General features: G+C 39.2%; 1 protein-coding gene across 12 annotated transcripts in view; it reads left to right on the top strand.

Annotated features, from left to right (window-relative positions):
- Window positions 1–15,160, top strand: part of LOC135112088 (potassium voltage-gated channel subfamily KQT member 1-like) — a 220,795-nt gene that overhangs the window by 155,048 nt on the left and 50,587 nt on the right. For all 12 annotated transcript variants that reach the window (XR_010274055.1, XR_010274056.1, XM_064026040.1 and 9 more), the window contains 2 exons: window positions 7,988–8,122; window positions 14,650–14,732. Coding sequence is in view for 10 of the 12 variants with exons in the window: in XM_064026040.1 (XP_063882110.1) it covers window positions 7,988–8,122; window positions 14,650–14,732 (218 nt within the window). In the remaining 2 variants the exon portion in view is untranslated. The remainder of the gene's footprint in view (window positions 1–7,987; window positions 8,123–14,649; window positions 14,733–15,160) is intronic.

The following is a 15,160-nucleotide window of genomic DNA, read 5'->3' as shown; positions in this document are numbered from 1 at the left end:
AGGAACCCGCTTCGAAAAGACATGATTCGAATCCCTAATTCAGTGGCGTCACCAGGTCGGGGCGGCCATCTTGGTGACGTCACGGGAATGTTGACCTTTGGTTCACTGGTACTTTGGTGTTTTTTTTTTTTTCTCTTTTTTTTCATTTACTTTATTTATTTATTTATTTTTGGTGATGTGAGGATTTATTACTTTTGTGTCCGAATAAGTCATATTTTATTTGTTTATGCTAGGTTCAGTTCGGTTAAGTTAGATTACGGAACTTAACCTGACCTAACCTGTACTAAAGAAACATAACTTCATATAACAAATTAAACAAACCTAATAACGTAACATAATATAACCTAACTTAACCCTTATCTAACTTTTCTTTAACCATAAACTTAATATAAAACAAAGTAAAGAAAAATAGAATAACATAATTTACCTTAGCCTATCCTGACCTAAACGTAACTTAAGCACCAAAAATACCTGAGGATTAATTATTTTGTTTCACCCCATCAACGCTTCCCTTCACTTGCGCCCCACTTTAAGCACCCCCAACCCGGCAGCACCCCCACTACATCTCTACCACCTCACTTGACCTTCACCCTTCCACCATCACCCCACCACCCCCCCTATATTTCACATTTATCACCCCACATCACTCTCACCCTTCACAATCACCCCAGAAACACCCCTAGTACAACTTTACCACCCCACATGACTCCTCACCCCGTCACAATCACCCCAACAGCAACCCCAGTGCAGCTCACCATCCCACATCACCCCTCATTCTCACGGTCACCCCAGAAACACCCCTAGTACAATTCTATCACCCCCACACCAACACTTACCTCTCCACCATCACCCCACAACACTCCTATAATCACCCTTACTGCAGTTCTGTCACCCCTCATCACTATTCACTCCTTCATCACCCCAGTACACCTTACTACAACACCTCTCACTCTTCACCTTTACCCCTTCACCTTTCACTCCTTCGCCCCTCACCCCTGCACCGTACGTTAGTAATTGCTCCCTCAATTTCACGCCGATGGGTTGATGAAGCGCGGATGGGGCGTGGCGCGGGTAGCGGATGCACGCTAATTTCACGGACGCGAAAACAAATTCTTCGCGAATCGTCAAGAAGCGATTAAGGAGTCGAGGGGATGTGGGTTGTGTCCTTTTAGTGTGGCGTTACTTAGTGAAGGGCTAGAGTGATTGACTGTCCTCTCTCTCTCTCTCTCTCTCTCTCTCTCTCTCTCTCTCTCTCTCTCTCTCTCTCTCTCTCTCTCTCTCTAATGGAAGATAATTTTATGCTTTGCGCTATATTAATTTGCTTTCGCTTCATTTAACGGGAGCGTTTTGTGTTTTGCGATTTAGTTTGTTGTTTTAACAGATTTTGTTGTATGGTAGGGCAGGGAGGCGAAGGGAAGGGAAGGAAAAGGAAAGGAACCGGGAAAGGAAAAGGAAAGGAAAGGGAAGGGAGAAGGGAGAGAATGAAGTGGGAAAGGAAAGGGAAAGTAGTGGAAAGGAAATAAAGGTAAACGAAGAGGATACAAGGGAAAGGAAGAGGACGGAATGTAATGGAAGGAAGAGAAATTAAATGGAGAAGAAAGGAAAAGATTAAATGAAATGGAAAGGAAATGGAAGAGGAGTTGAAAAGAAAAAAGAAAAGAGAAGGAAGGGAAGAGGAAGGAAATTAAGGGGAGGGAAGCAAATGAAATGGAAAGTAGAGGACAGGAGAGCAAGGAAAGAAAGATGCTTGAGTTCATTGGCTTCAAGTTGTAATTTTCCCAGTTCCGTGAAATAATACGCTTAGTTTCTTCCAAAGCCACCTCGAGAACCCTTTCCAGTCCAGATTCCAGACAACAATCGTGTCACCAACTGCCTTTTCATGTCCCTGGATTGTACCTCCCCTGTTCCCAGTCATGAAAATATTGCATTAAACATTCCACATTTCCTCCCAAACTTTGCATAACATTCCAGACACACAAGGACCCTTCCTGCTGCATATTCCAGCCAAGTATCCAACATTATTCCTGGAGAATCCTTCCCCAGGCGCCTCCCATTCCAGGAGAACTGAGTTATTCCCAATCACACCATCCCTGATTCCCAACATTCCCGTTCTGGGGTCTGGAGGGGGGAGGGAGAAGCTTGAGGTTCCAGAAGCGGTCACATCCAGAATTCCAGGCCCTCCTCCCCTTCCAGTCGCCCTCCGGAATACATTTATTGGTACATTTTCGTAATCTGTTGCAATTTAAGTGTTCATTTCTGGAGTGTTTGGAAGGGTTTGGTAATTTGCTTGGAAAGTTTATTTACAGTTCATATTTCATTTTGATTAGTTTAATTTGCTCCTCTTTCTGATAGTAATAGTCGCTTCATATCTCGAGATTTTGGTATTCATTTAAGCATCGGTTTATTCAAATAGGTGTTTTATGATGCAGATTGCTGGAAGTTGTAAGTGGAACTATCACTGTAAGTCTTAATGCGTGACGAGATCTAATTAACGAGGGAGGGCGAGTGGGATTCGTGATGATTGACGGTGGTGGTGGCGGTGGTGGTCGTTACTGAGACCGTCAGGGCTTCGTAATGCATTCTCAAGTTGGCGTGCTGCATTGTGCTTAGATATACAGAGATGGTTGGTTTAGATATACAGAGATGGTTGGTTGTATGTGGCTGGTGTTCATAAATGCTTTGTTCTCTAATATGTACTGTTTCCAAACGCTACAGAAGTGATGTCGGACTCTTACGGGTATCATATTTCCATTGATGATACAGAAACCTTGTTAAACTATCTCTAGAATCGTGAAAACACCTTTGAAAAACCCTAAAGACTTCCAGAAGAGCCAGTTAATCGAGATGAAGCACCGGAACTGGCAGGCAGGCAGGGGAAGAGGCTGGCAGGGGAAGGGGGAGCATGTCGTCACCATTTCAGTATCAAGGCGCCTCTCCCCAGGATCGAGACAATGCCGGAACTAACTGAAGGTCTCCACGGACTCCCGCAACTCCCCCCGTGTGTTGCCTTCACTCAACTACGCTCGCTGCTCCTCCGTCCCGCGTGGTGCATCTCATACTCGCGGTGATTAGATGCCTTGGATTATGTTGCCCACACTCCGCTTCTTTCTTAATTTTCTTCGCCTTCCTTCACCATTTACTTTATATTCGACTTCGTATTCTTAGCCGTTTCGCCGCTGCTGCGCGATTTCTTTAAACTATCTGCTTTGGAAATCACCAGGGTTTTCAAGACTGCATACCCAAGCGATAATTGAACTAGGGATTATGCGCTGTCAACAGGAAGACGCCCATGAGAATCCGCATGATCATCTCCGTGTCTGGCGAAATTAGTCCTTATGAGAGCCCAGAGCGATTAGGAACAGGGGCTTATATGGTGCAGATCCTCACAGACAGCCTCGTAAGGGTCAAGAGATATGCTGCTGTATATAACCGTTCTTCCTTTATCCTCGTAAGTGTCATGTGGATTCAGTTGGCTTTATAATACATCGCTCGTCTTGCGTCCTAAATTTCCAAGTTCAAACCTGCCTCTGCATTTTCTCAGCGGGAGAGGCAACACTTTCTCGTAACCCTAGCCAGTGAAATGACAGTTGTTGCGGCGCTATAACTCACGCAGTTCCCAAGTTTTTGTGGTGAAGGAGGAGGCATTGCACGGAGGTCGGATTCTCGCTGCCATTAACATCACCACCTCGTGTCTTCCTGGCGATGGCAAACTGCTGGGGGTGTTCGTTTAGTGCTTCTTTGCTGCTCGTGAAGCTTTACTATCTTGATACTCGAGAGTGTGATAGGCAAAGTGAGGTGGTGAGTGTTATGGCATTGCAAAGGGCTTCAAGGGATCACCAGCAGATCTTTACACCTAAACCACACGTACTAGAAGGCAAAGAAGGTACAGTGTGTTATATCTTCTATTGTTTGTGTGGGAGATTATAAAAAAAAACTTGTAGTAGTAGTAGTAGTAGTAGTAGTAGTAGTAGTGTTGGTGGTGGTGATGGTGGTGGTGGGTAATACTAAAATAACATTAGCGATTTTATAATATAAAGATCTGTTGTTGTTATTGTTGTCGTTCGTTATTATTTTCCTTGTTATTGTTGATGATGATGATGATCTTGTTTTTGTTCTTTTTGTTCTTGTTCATGTTGGTGATGTTGTTAGTGGTGTTGTTGTTGTTATTATTGTTGTTGCTGTTGTTGTTGTTGTAATCGAACATGAACAAGGTACAATACGTTTCTACCATCTCTTTACAAAGGTTCCGGTGCATAAATAAAGCAACGAGAGGTACTGTAGAATAATCCGGACTGTGGAAAGCAAACATAAAACGAAGGGTGGGTGACTTAAAGGCGATGGAATGACAAATATCGTACGTAGCACACCAATGTAAACACTCAGGCCAACCCGGGACTAAAAATAGAAAATTTATATATATACACGAGAGAGAGAGAGAGTTTTCCTACCTGAACGAAAAGTAAAGGGAAAAAAAACTACCAAACGGAAATATTCAAGGGAAAATGCTGCCAAAACTGAAATGGGTAAAGGGAAATTTAAGTAACCAAACAGTAAATAAAATAAAATAAAAAAGACGCTACCAAAGAGAAAAGAAAAAAGGTTCCCAATCACGGAAAAGTAAAGAAAAAACTACCCACACGGGAAAAGAAGAAAAATGCGCAACCGTAACAGAATAGTTAGGAAAAAAAAAAACATTGCGAAGCGGGGGGGGAAATAACAAAAGGAGAGAATACCAAAACAAAAAAAAAAAAGTAAAGGGAAAAAAGTGCTACCAAATCGGAAAATTAAGAAAAAGCACACTAAAAACAGAAAACAAGTAGCGAAAAACACTGAAAAGAATGGAAAAAATAGGAAAAATCATCAGTACTAAACAAACTAAACAAGAAATCGAAAAAAAAAGAAAAAATAAAGACACTAAAATAAAAAAAAATTTAAAAAGAAAAACACAAAATCAACCCTTTCACTACTAGACAATTTTTCTTATAACCGCTTAGTCACTTTTAATCACTCTAATTAAGAGTTTAAAGCCTTATTTCTACATTTCCCTCTCTTAAACAGTAGTGTAGCTTAGATAACACAAAATTTACCCCTTGTTCTTCCTTTTCCTCATGTGTCGATGCAAACAATTACTACCGTGCTCTGGATATTAGCAAAAGACAATATCTGCAGTGGCATGATCAAGGATAACTTCAGTATCCCTCCCTATCTCAACCTCCCAGCCTCTCCAGATTATCGGGGAAGTGAGAGCGATGCTAAGAAAATTAACGTAACCTGGACAAGTAAGTATAACAAGCCGGGAATTCTAGGTCAGGATGCCTCGCGCCGTGCCGGAGTAATCATGCCTAACTTCCCTTCACCTGGGAATCCCGCGCGACGTTTGTCAGTAAAATTAACCAAGTTTGTAAGGAATTGACAGAGGTGGAAGGGCTGCGCGAGGCTGGGGGAGGCTGGGGATAGGAGAGGCTCTTGAGAGATTGGGACTCATGTTAAGTAAACTGAAAAGTTGTATAGTATTCGAGGAAACTAAGATGTTGGTACAGGTAATAGGTTGAACGGCTTGGTAGTACTTGAAACGAAAGGCTTGGTAGTACTGGAAAGAAGAAACTGTGGTAGTAGCACTTATTAATAACTAAGAGGAAACTGGGAAGGTACTACATAATAGAGTACTGAAGGAAACTGAGATATTGGTGCAAGTAATAGGTTAAATAGTTTGGTAATGCTAGAAAAAAAAAAAAAAACTAATAGCACTTAATGAGAGGAAACGAAATTATTAATGACTATAAGAGAAAATGGAAAGTAGTGGAAGAAAACTAAGATACTGGCACAGATAAAAGTTGAATTAATTTAGTAGCAGTACTAGAAAAAGAAGAAAAAAAAAACAGTAGTAATACCAGTTTAACGAGAGAAAACAAATTATTAACGAATAAAAGAAAACGAATTGTTGATACCAAGAGGGAAATTTACCGACATACAGTAGTGTTCGTTCAACGCGTAGTAATTAAGTTAGGTCACGTTAGGTTAAATTACGTTAAATTAGTTCAGTACACTTTTGAAAATTCATCGACACCTCCCTGTTGTTATTGTGCGTTTGCTTAATTCCAAGTCAAACAATACACCAGTGCTCCATTTTTAGTGCAAGTTGAGAGAGGCAGGACGTGGCAAGTGGCGTGTGAGAGAGGGACGCGAGAGGGAAGCATTTCACCAACAAGTGTGAAATTCAATAGACTGTCGGATGTAAGGACTACCCAGGCACTCTCACCCTTCGCTCCTGCTTCCCTGCGCCACCAACGCGGCCTCACTGTTTCTATTCTTTATAAATGTAACACGAGTCCTTAAGCTCAGCGTCAGATCCTGTTGACTCTCTTATAACGTGTCTATAGTGGTTTTGGATCCTATCTGCTGAGTCTCAGTGCATGGTTTAATGGATTCTGATTCTCCTTGTTTTCGTTTTGCAGTGTGTTTTTTTTTTCTTATTTATCTATTGTACTTATTTATTTATTTATATATTTTTACGTGTTGGAGGTTTGTTAAGTTTCTTCTTCTTCTTTTTTATGTATTTGTGAAGTTCTAATTTGTATTTTAATGAAGTCTGGACGTTCTCGTTAATTATATCAACTTTTAATATGTATCCATTGTTCTTTTTAATATTCCTTCATCGGTTTTCTTTTTTTTTTTTCAATTCTTTCATTTTGTATTCTAATTAACTTTGGGTATTCTCTTTCATAATGTATTTTGTTTCATTATGTGAGTGTTTTTTGGGATGTGTTCTTTTCGTTGTCTTTTTATCTTCCTTGTTCGTTATTTTTTTTTTTTTTTCATATTCAGTAACATCTTTTTTTCATGTATTTTCGTTGTCTTCTGAACTCCCTTTGTCTTATCTCTCCTTTTTCCACATTTCACATTTTAAATTTTTTTCTTACATCTTTCCGCTACTTTGCTATATCATGGATCTTTCTTCATGTTTTCTTCTCCCTTCAGTTTCTATACCATCTCCTTTTTCTTTCTTGTCTTTTGATCACCTTTTAATCATTTATCTTTCTACATCAAGCTTTTTTTTTTTCGTTGTCCTTCCTCTGTCATGAAGTTTTATTCCTATATGTTACCTTTCTTATTTCGGACGCTACGCCATATTAATCTTTTTGATATATAGGTGCTTTATATTTTTTTTGTCCTGTCATAAATTGCCCTCACTGTGTGTATTTTTTCGTGATATTCCTTCCAGTCGTCTTTCTTTAGTACTGTTTCCCTGTTTGCTTCAAGTTCTTCATTATCTCCAGTTGTGTTTTGGTTTTCTGCGTATGTTTTTGTTTTTTTCTGTTATTTTTCATTATTATTATTATTATTTTTTATCATGAAGTTTTGTTTCTTCATGTTTTCATTTTTGTTTCAAGCATATCCATTTTTTTTTCAGGGCATTACTTTTAATTTTGCTAGTCTTCTGAACGTTCCTTTTTGTATGATAGTTTTCGTTATATTATTTCATGTCTCCTTTTCCTAGAGTTGTTTCTCATTTTGTTCCAGGTTTTTATTTTATTTTTTCTAAGCGCTACACCATGTCCGTTTTCTTTTTCACTACATGAACACATTTCCTTTCTTTTGTAAATGTTCCTTTTTCATCTGTAATTTTTGTGACATTCCTTCTGGTCTTCCCTCACAGTCGTTCCAGGTTCTGCACCCTCTTCATTTTTCACATCCATTTCCTTTTTCACTATATTAACTTATTTCCTTTGTTTTGTGAATGTTCCTTCTACGTCTGTAAATTTCGTGGCATTCTTTCTGTTCTTCCCTCATAGTTGTCTGTCATTCGTTCCAAGTTTTTATTTTTATAATTTCTTTTTTTTTTTTTCAAGCGCTACACCATAACCATTTCCTTTTTCACTATATTAACACATTTCCTTTGTTTTGTGAATGTCCTTTTTACGTCTATAATTTCCGTGACATTCCTTCTGGTCCTCTTCCCCTCACAGTTGTCTCTCTCTCGTTCCAGGTTCTGCACCATCTTCATCTGCCTCACTCTGAGCGTTCTGTCCACGGTAAAGGACTACGAAGACCAAGCCACAGAAGTCCTCTTTTATATCGAGTCCTTTGTCGTCGTGTGGTTCACTATTGAATATATTTTGAGGTGAGTGAGTGAGTGAGTCCATTACCCTTCATTGTGTGTCCTGCTCTCTTCCTGCTTCCTTCCCTTTTCTGTCTTCATATATGCAAGTTTATGTCTGTTTGAATTCCTCTCTCTCAGCTTCCGCAGGTATTTCTTTGTAAATATATTTCTGTTTGCATCTTTCTCCATGTCTCTTTCCGTCTTTCTCTTCGTGTTTTTTTTTTTCTTACCCTCCCCTGTTTATATTTATTTTGCATTTTTTTTCATTTATTTCAGTTTTTTTTTTTTTGCTTTTTGTTTGTTATATTTTTTTTGTTCTTTCTCGGTTTTTGCGTCTCTCTCTCTCTCTCTCTCTCTCTCTCTCTCTCTCTCTCTCTCTCTCTCTCTCTCTCTCTCTCTCTCTCTCTCTCTCTCTCTCTCTCTCTCTCTCTCTCTCTCTCTCTCTCTCTCTCTCTCTCTCTCTCTCTCTCTCTCTCTCTCTCTCTCTCTCTCTCTCTCTCTCTCTCTCTCTCTCTCTCTCTCTCTCTCTCTCTCTCTCTCTCTCTCTCTCTCTGTCTGTATTTATGTATCTATGTGTTTATCTGTCTTCATGCAGGTAGTTTTATGATTGTTTGTTTCTGTTTTGCTTGCCTTCATTGCTTTTTTTCTGTTTTATATCCATCTATTCATCCCCGCTTACATATTCTCTGTTTATCTTTCTGTTTGTCACTATTTGTATCCATATATTTGTCTCTGTTTGTTTGGCTGGCTGGTTCGCTGGCTGGCTTTCCATTACGAGCATGTATCTCTGTAAAGCTTCCCACGCATCCACACAGAATAGTTAGCATGAGATTAACTACATCGTAAACTTCCATTCTCACAGTGCAGTAAAGACTGAGTTAATTAAGATCGCTCAAGGATCTCTCTCTTAACCGAAACGTTTGGCTGTGCTCTGTGTCACCAACTGTCGCAGCAATATTACCACCTGAGGCCACGTGAGCATGGTAACACTGCCGCTGGTTGATGCTTTTACTCCCTGACAGATCTACATATTTCCGTCTTGTTTTATTACGTGCCTCGGATGAAATTTATTCCTACCAAAGCCATCACTCAGTTGTAGGATTCCACTTTATTTTTATTTGGATAATCCTTTTGCCTTGTAATGAAGTGAGGGCTTATGTAAATACAAGGTTAGTTTGTTACATATTTCAAAACAAGACGGGAATGCGTCGACCAATCAGCGACAGTGAGTGAGAGCACCAGGCAGTGATAGGTGATGAAATTGGTAACAGTACAGAGACATAAACTAAAGATAGAAATCGAGCTTCCTTATATACACAGCGCACACCATTACAGAAGCTTGAGGGAAGGTATGGGACTGCGCGGATCTTGACCTGCCCATGGAAAGCGTGTAGGTAGCGAGCAAGTAAGGCAGCTACTGGGAAGAAATGGATCAACCAGACGCTCTTTGCCTCTAATTTAATAATTTTCATATAACTTTCGGTAGATTCGGAATTTCTGAGGTCTGGTTATTTTTCACAATAGGTTATTGACTATTCCGTACAGGATGATGTCAGCTTCATCCATAAATTTGACTTCTTTGCTGTGAAACGCGCGACAGACAGACAGACATACAGATCGTTCATAGGAATACAGCTTGTTCGCATGCAGCACACGCAAACGAATTCTAGTTCTGATATACGAGCATATATATATATATATATATACATTGTAATTTAGCAACACAACACAACAGCCAATCCGGCCAGAATATTGCTTCGCGCCCATGAATAATGCAAACCAAATCCTGCCCCTCCCTGCGCCTTAAGACCTGCCTGAGTGCCGCAGGTGAGGAAGATTTAACACCTTTTGGAACATTACAGATGGGAAAAAATGAGTTGGTGAGATTCTCGGCCTATGTTGCTTCTTTTTTTTTTTTTTTTTTTTTTTTAGTTTTCGAATCATTTTTTTTATTCTTGTTGTCCTTTAGATGTCTTGAGATTCTCCATAATGTTGCTTGTGGGAAGGATTTAACACTTTGTTGTTACATAGAGGAAGAAAAAAGTGCTGAAGTAAAACTATGCGCCTAAAGCGTTGCCAATTTTGTATTCATATTTTTCACCTCTGTTTTCCTCCGCTTTACCTGTCTTTTATCCTGACTGTGACAGGTGAGAGAAATTTAACACCTTTCGTCTCTTAGAGAAAAAAAAAAAGTACGTTGTGTGAGATCTGAGTTCATAACAATTCCCGTTTTTTTTTCGTTTTTTTCTTAACTTTCTCCCTTTTCTATACCTGTTCTAAGTTCCTTCTGAATATAACAGGTGAGAGAAATTTAAAACCTTTCGTCTTTGAGAGAGAAAAAAAAATCCCCGTTTAAAAATGTGCATCTATATTTTTTCCTTAACTCTCCCCTTTTTCTATATATATCCTAAGATCCTCCTAAACGCAACAGGTGAAGAAATTTAACACCTTTCGTTGATGGAGGAAAGGGTGCCTTGCTAGGGTGCCTTGCTTAAAGAGTACGTTTGTTTCCCTTTTGCATACACATTTTTTTTTTTTTTTCTTTTTTTTACCTCCCTCCCTTCCCTTCACAACCACCGAAATACTGCAGACGAGACTGGACTTTATGCCTCTTTTCTCGCCGTGAAGAGAGAACAAAGTACCTTCTTTAAGTTTTCGTTTTGAGTTGAAGTGCCTTTATTATTCTCTCTCTCTCTCTCTCTCTCTCTCTCTCTCTCTCTCTCTCTCTCTCTCTCTCTCTCTCTCTCTCTCTCTCTCTCTCTCTCTCTCTCTCTCTCTCTCTCAGCTAAGATTTAATTCGTGTTTTCACCTTTGTTTGAAATTTGCGTTCATATTATAAAGATATTTTTTCTTTATCTGTATTGGTTTTCTGCCTCCTAATTTTTAAGATCTAATTTTTTTTCCTAACTATTTTCCTTTTTAATCTTCGTGTTCTCTTTGTCTCTCTTGAGTAGTAGCCAGGACTTCGCTTCCCGAGTAGAGAGTTTTCAAGAGCCCTCAGATTTCAGTCCACAGTCGCCCACATCCCTTCGGAGAGACTCTAGTGACCTTCTTGTGTCTTGCGCTTGCTTTGTGTTTGTGTTTCCAGGTCAGGCTCGTATTGTATTTGCTTCAATAGATGGGGGTTCGATTTTCGTCTCAAAATTTCCGATCCTCGCTCCGACAGAGGTCTGTTATCCGGTTCTCTGGGTCGACAAATTGTTCAGCGATATTTTTTTTTTTTTTTTTTGATACGCAAAATTATATGTTGAATCGTGGCTAAACGAATATTTGCTCGTGGAATAAAGTTAGATTAGCTTAGATTACGTAAGGATAGGTTAGGTTAGGTCATGTTTTGTTTGGCTAATTATTTTATTTTATCTATTTTATTTTGTTTTTGTTTTTTCGTTAAGGAGATCGGCTAAGGGCAAAAAATTGAAAAAAAAAAAAGTTGTCATATCAGGTAAAGTTAGGTGACACTAGGTCATGTTAGGTCAGTCAGGTCAAGTCAGGTTGCGTTAGGATAGGTCACTTTCGAGATTCAGTACTGTGTGTGTGTGTGTGTGTGTGTGTGTGTGTGTGTGTGTGTGTGTGTGTGTGTGTGTGTGTGTGTGTGTGTGTGTGTGTGTGTGTGTGTGTCTGTACCCTCTCCATCACCTCATCATTTTTCACAATATATTTTCACGACACCATCCTGTACGTATATATATTTTCCCTTTACCATTATATTCTCTTCCATTTTAGTTTTTTTTTTTTCTCTCCCTTTTTTCCGCCTTTTTCCCATTCATTTACATACTTTTTTTTCTCTCTGTGTATGTAACGCGGTTGGTTTCCCTTTCACATCCTCCTTCTTTGTTTCACGGTTTTCTTTATATTTCGTTTTCTATTGAGATTCAAAAATATATTATTCCATAGTAACGGACGTGTGTGTCTTTGATGTTTGTTCTCTTGTCTTATTTGCTCTCTCTCTCTCTCTCTCTCTCTCTCTCTCTCTCTCTCTCTCTCTCTCTCTCTCTCTCTCTCTCTCTCTCTCTCTCTCTCTCTTGACGTGTTCATCTCTCTTTTTTATGTTGATGCAGTTTTTCTTTGTTATCTTATCATAATCCGTCTTCTTGAGCTTATCTCCTTTGTATATTCGCTTTTGTTTTTTTGTTTTTTTTTTACTTTTCTTGCCTCTCCTTCCTGTCCTTTTTTTCGCTTTTTAAATATACGTTGTAGTTTCCTTCTGTTTTATTATTATTATTATTATTATTATTATTATTATTATTATTATTACTGTTTATTCACGTAGTTTCTCTTCCTTTCTGATTCTATATTATTTACGTTAGTCTCTCTCTCTCTCTCTCTCTCTCTCTCTCTCTCTCTCTCTCTCTCTCTCTCTCTCTCTCTCTCTCTCTCTCTCTCTCTCTCTCTCTCTCTCTCTCTCTCTCTCTGCCCGTGCTTCACATGCAGTGCCATTCCCTTCCTCTTTCTCTCTCTTCCTCTCTCCTTCCTCTCCATTCCACCCCATTCCACCCCATCCTCCCTCCCTCTCCCTTACTCTCCCTCTCCCTCTCCCTCCCATGCAGTCAAGTTAAAGCTGATACTCTCCTCAAAACACGACATAACTCCTGCCTGACCTCACTCTTACTCTCGGTCTCACTCACTCTTCGTCTTGGTCTTCAAACGCGGCATGCACTTCGTCAGGAGTTTGCCGTTGTGCAGTTTGTACTTGCTGTTGACATGGCCTGGTTTGTAGTGACCCTGCGTTGCCTCCCCTCACCTCGTTTCACCCCTCTTCACTTCTCGCTCTCTCGTTGAAGTGCCTTAGAAAGAGGGAGAGTGATTGATGTTTTTCTTTCACCTCCGAACTGCCTCGTGCTTCGCTCTCTCCCAGCCCCGCCCCGCCCTGCCTTTCTTGCCCCCTCCTAAGTGTTATTGCTTCGATATTTCCTCTCTTGTTCGCCTTCTCATCTTCCGCGAGCAAGTACCGCCGCAGGGAGGAGGAAAATTTTGATCGTCATGGTTTTCTTTACCTTTTACTTTTATTTTGGGGGTTCTTCGTATCTACTGGGAAGAATTCATTTTTTGGGTTATCTTTGCTTCCTCTACTTTTTTTTTTCTTGTACTTACAGTGAACTTATGTTTCTACTATTGTTTTTTTTTTTTTAATATTATTTGTTCTTTGTATATACTAAGAAGAAGGAAATTTTTAGTTTTTATCGCTTCCTCTACATTTTTTTTTTTTTTTCTATTTATAGTGAAGAGGGAAATGAATGTGGTTCTCTGATCTTATTCTTTGTTACCTCTACTTTATTTTTCTTGTATTTACGGTCAAGAAGGAAAATAAATGTGGTTCTATAATTCTATTCTTCGTTTCTTCTACTTTTTTTTTCTCGTATTTACTGGAGAGAAGGAAGGAAATGTGGCTTTCTAGTCTTATTCTTTGTTTCTTCTTTTTTTTTTTTTTGTCTTGTACTTACTGCGGGAAAGGAAGGAAATGTGGTTTTCTCGTTTTTTCTCGTACTTTCTTGTTTTATATCTGCGGGGAGGAGGAAAAAAATTTGTTTATTTCTCATTCTTCTAGTTTATTTGTTTATATATTGCATTTTTCTCCGTATTATTTCACGTACTATGTTTTGCGGTTGGTTGGCATTTGCTACTTTTTTCGTTTTGTTTTTGATATTATTCATGATTCTTTTTCCTTCGCTTTGCGTAGTTTCACGGTTCACATGCCTCTTTTTTCATTTTTTTCTTCTATTTTATGCGGTCATTAAAGTTGGTTATTAAACAATCCCCCCCACTAATTTAAGTTTTGCAATTAAGAGCATAACAACACAGGACGAGCTGTAAGAAACCAGTGAACCTACACGTGGCATTCCCTGTACACAACACAGTTCTATACGTATTTATGTATATCCATTATTATTGTTCGTGAATCTCTCATTCCTGTCCATAAATTTGTCATTCCTTTACAAGAAAAGAATTCGGCTTTGTTAGGAAATAAATGTTCCTTTGATGTCAGATGTAGAAAATTAAAGAAAATACGAAGACTCATGGCATTCGCATCGCACGTACTTGTCACCCATCATTCTTATCTGGCAAAACTGTATGTCAAATCTTTTAAATCTCCTTATCGACTCTTAAGAACATAAGAACATAAGAAAACAAGGAAATTTGCAGGAAGCCATCAGGCCTACACGTGACAGTCTCTGTATAAAACATACCTGCTTATTTCCACCTGTCATCCTCATCCATAAAGTTGTCTAGTCTTCTCTTAATTAAGGCTTACTAATGACTCACCACTAACAACCTGATCATTGAGTCTGTTGATCTACCACTCTATGTGAGACCCAGTTCCTTCTTCAACTACCTCAGATATCCTTCTAAAGAGGTACTAAGGACCCCTTCCTGTCTGTTTTTTTTTTCCTTTCTTTTCTTTCCTACAAGAAAACAAAAGGTGATGTCTCAGCTATCTTCTATGAAGGATCTTAGTCTCTTCATTAACAACCTGATTACTGAGTCTATTCCAGTCACCTACCAACTAATCTGAGGTTATGTCTTCATTTTCTTTGTTTTTTTTATTACAGATTATGGTCGTCCGGGTGTCGTTCGAGATACCAGGGGTTTTGTGGCAGGATGAAGTACGCCAAGAGGCCTTTCTGTTGTATAGGTGAGTCCCTCTCTTCGTTGTTCCGTTTTCTGTTGTGGGAATGAGAGTGTAAGCAGGTGACACACAAACACACACACACACACACACACACACACACACACACACACACACACACACACACACAGAGAGAGAGAGAGAGAGAGAGAGAGAGAGAGAGAGAGCAATAGAAGTCAAAGAAAATATAGTGTCTCCTCTCTATCTTCCATGATAGTAGTGGTAGTAGTAGTAGTAGTAGTAGTAGTAGTAGTAGTAGTAGTAGTAGTAGAAGTAGTAATTATAGCTGAGCACTGAATAAATATTTGTTCGTTTGCTCTGGCTTTGATAAGGAGATAAATGAGAGAGGGAAATATTAGACACGTTACAAATTTACCCGACTCTAAAAAGAACATGAGAGGAAAGTAGAAAAGTAACGTTCTTTCATGCTGTAG

This window comes from Scylla paramamosain, chromosome 23, assembly GCF_035594125.1.
Source record: "Scylla paramamosain isolate STU-SP2022 chromosome 23, ASM3559412v1, whole genome shotgun sequence".
Taxonomy (NCBI): Eukaryota; Metazoa; Arthropoda; class Malacostraca; order Decapoda; family Portunidae; genus Scylla; species Scylla paramamosain.
The sequence above is the reverse complement of the archived record's forward strand: the minus strand, read 5'-3'. Positions and strand labels throughout refer to the sequence as shown.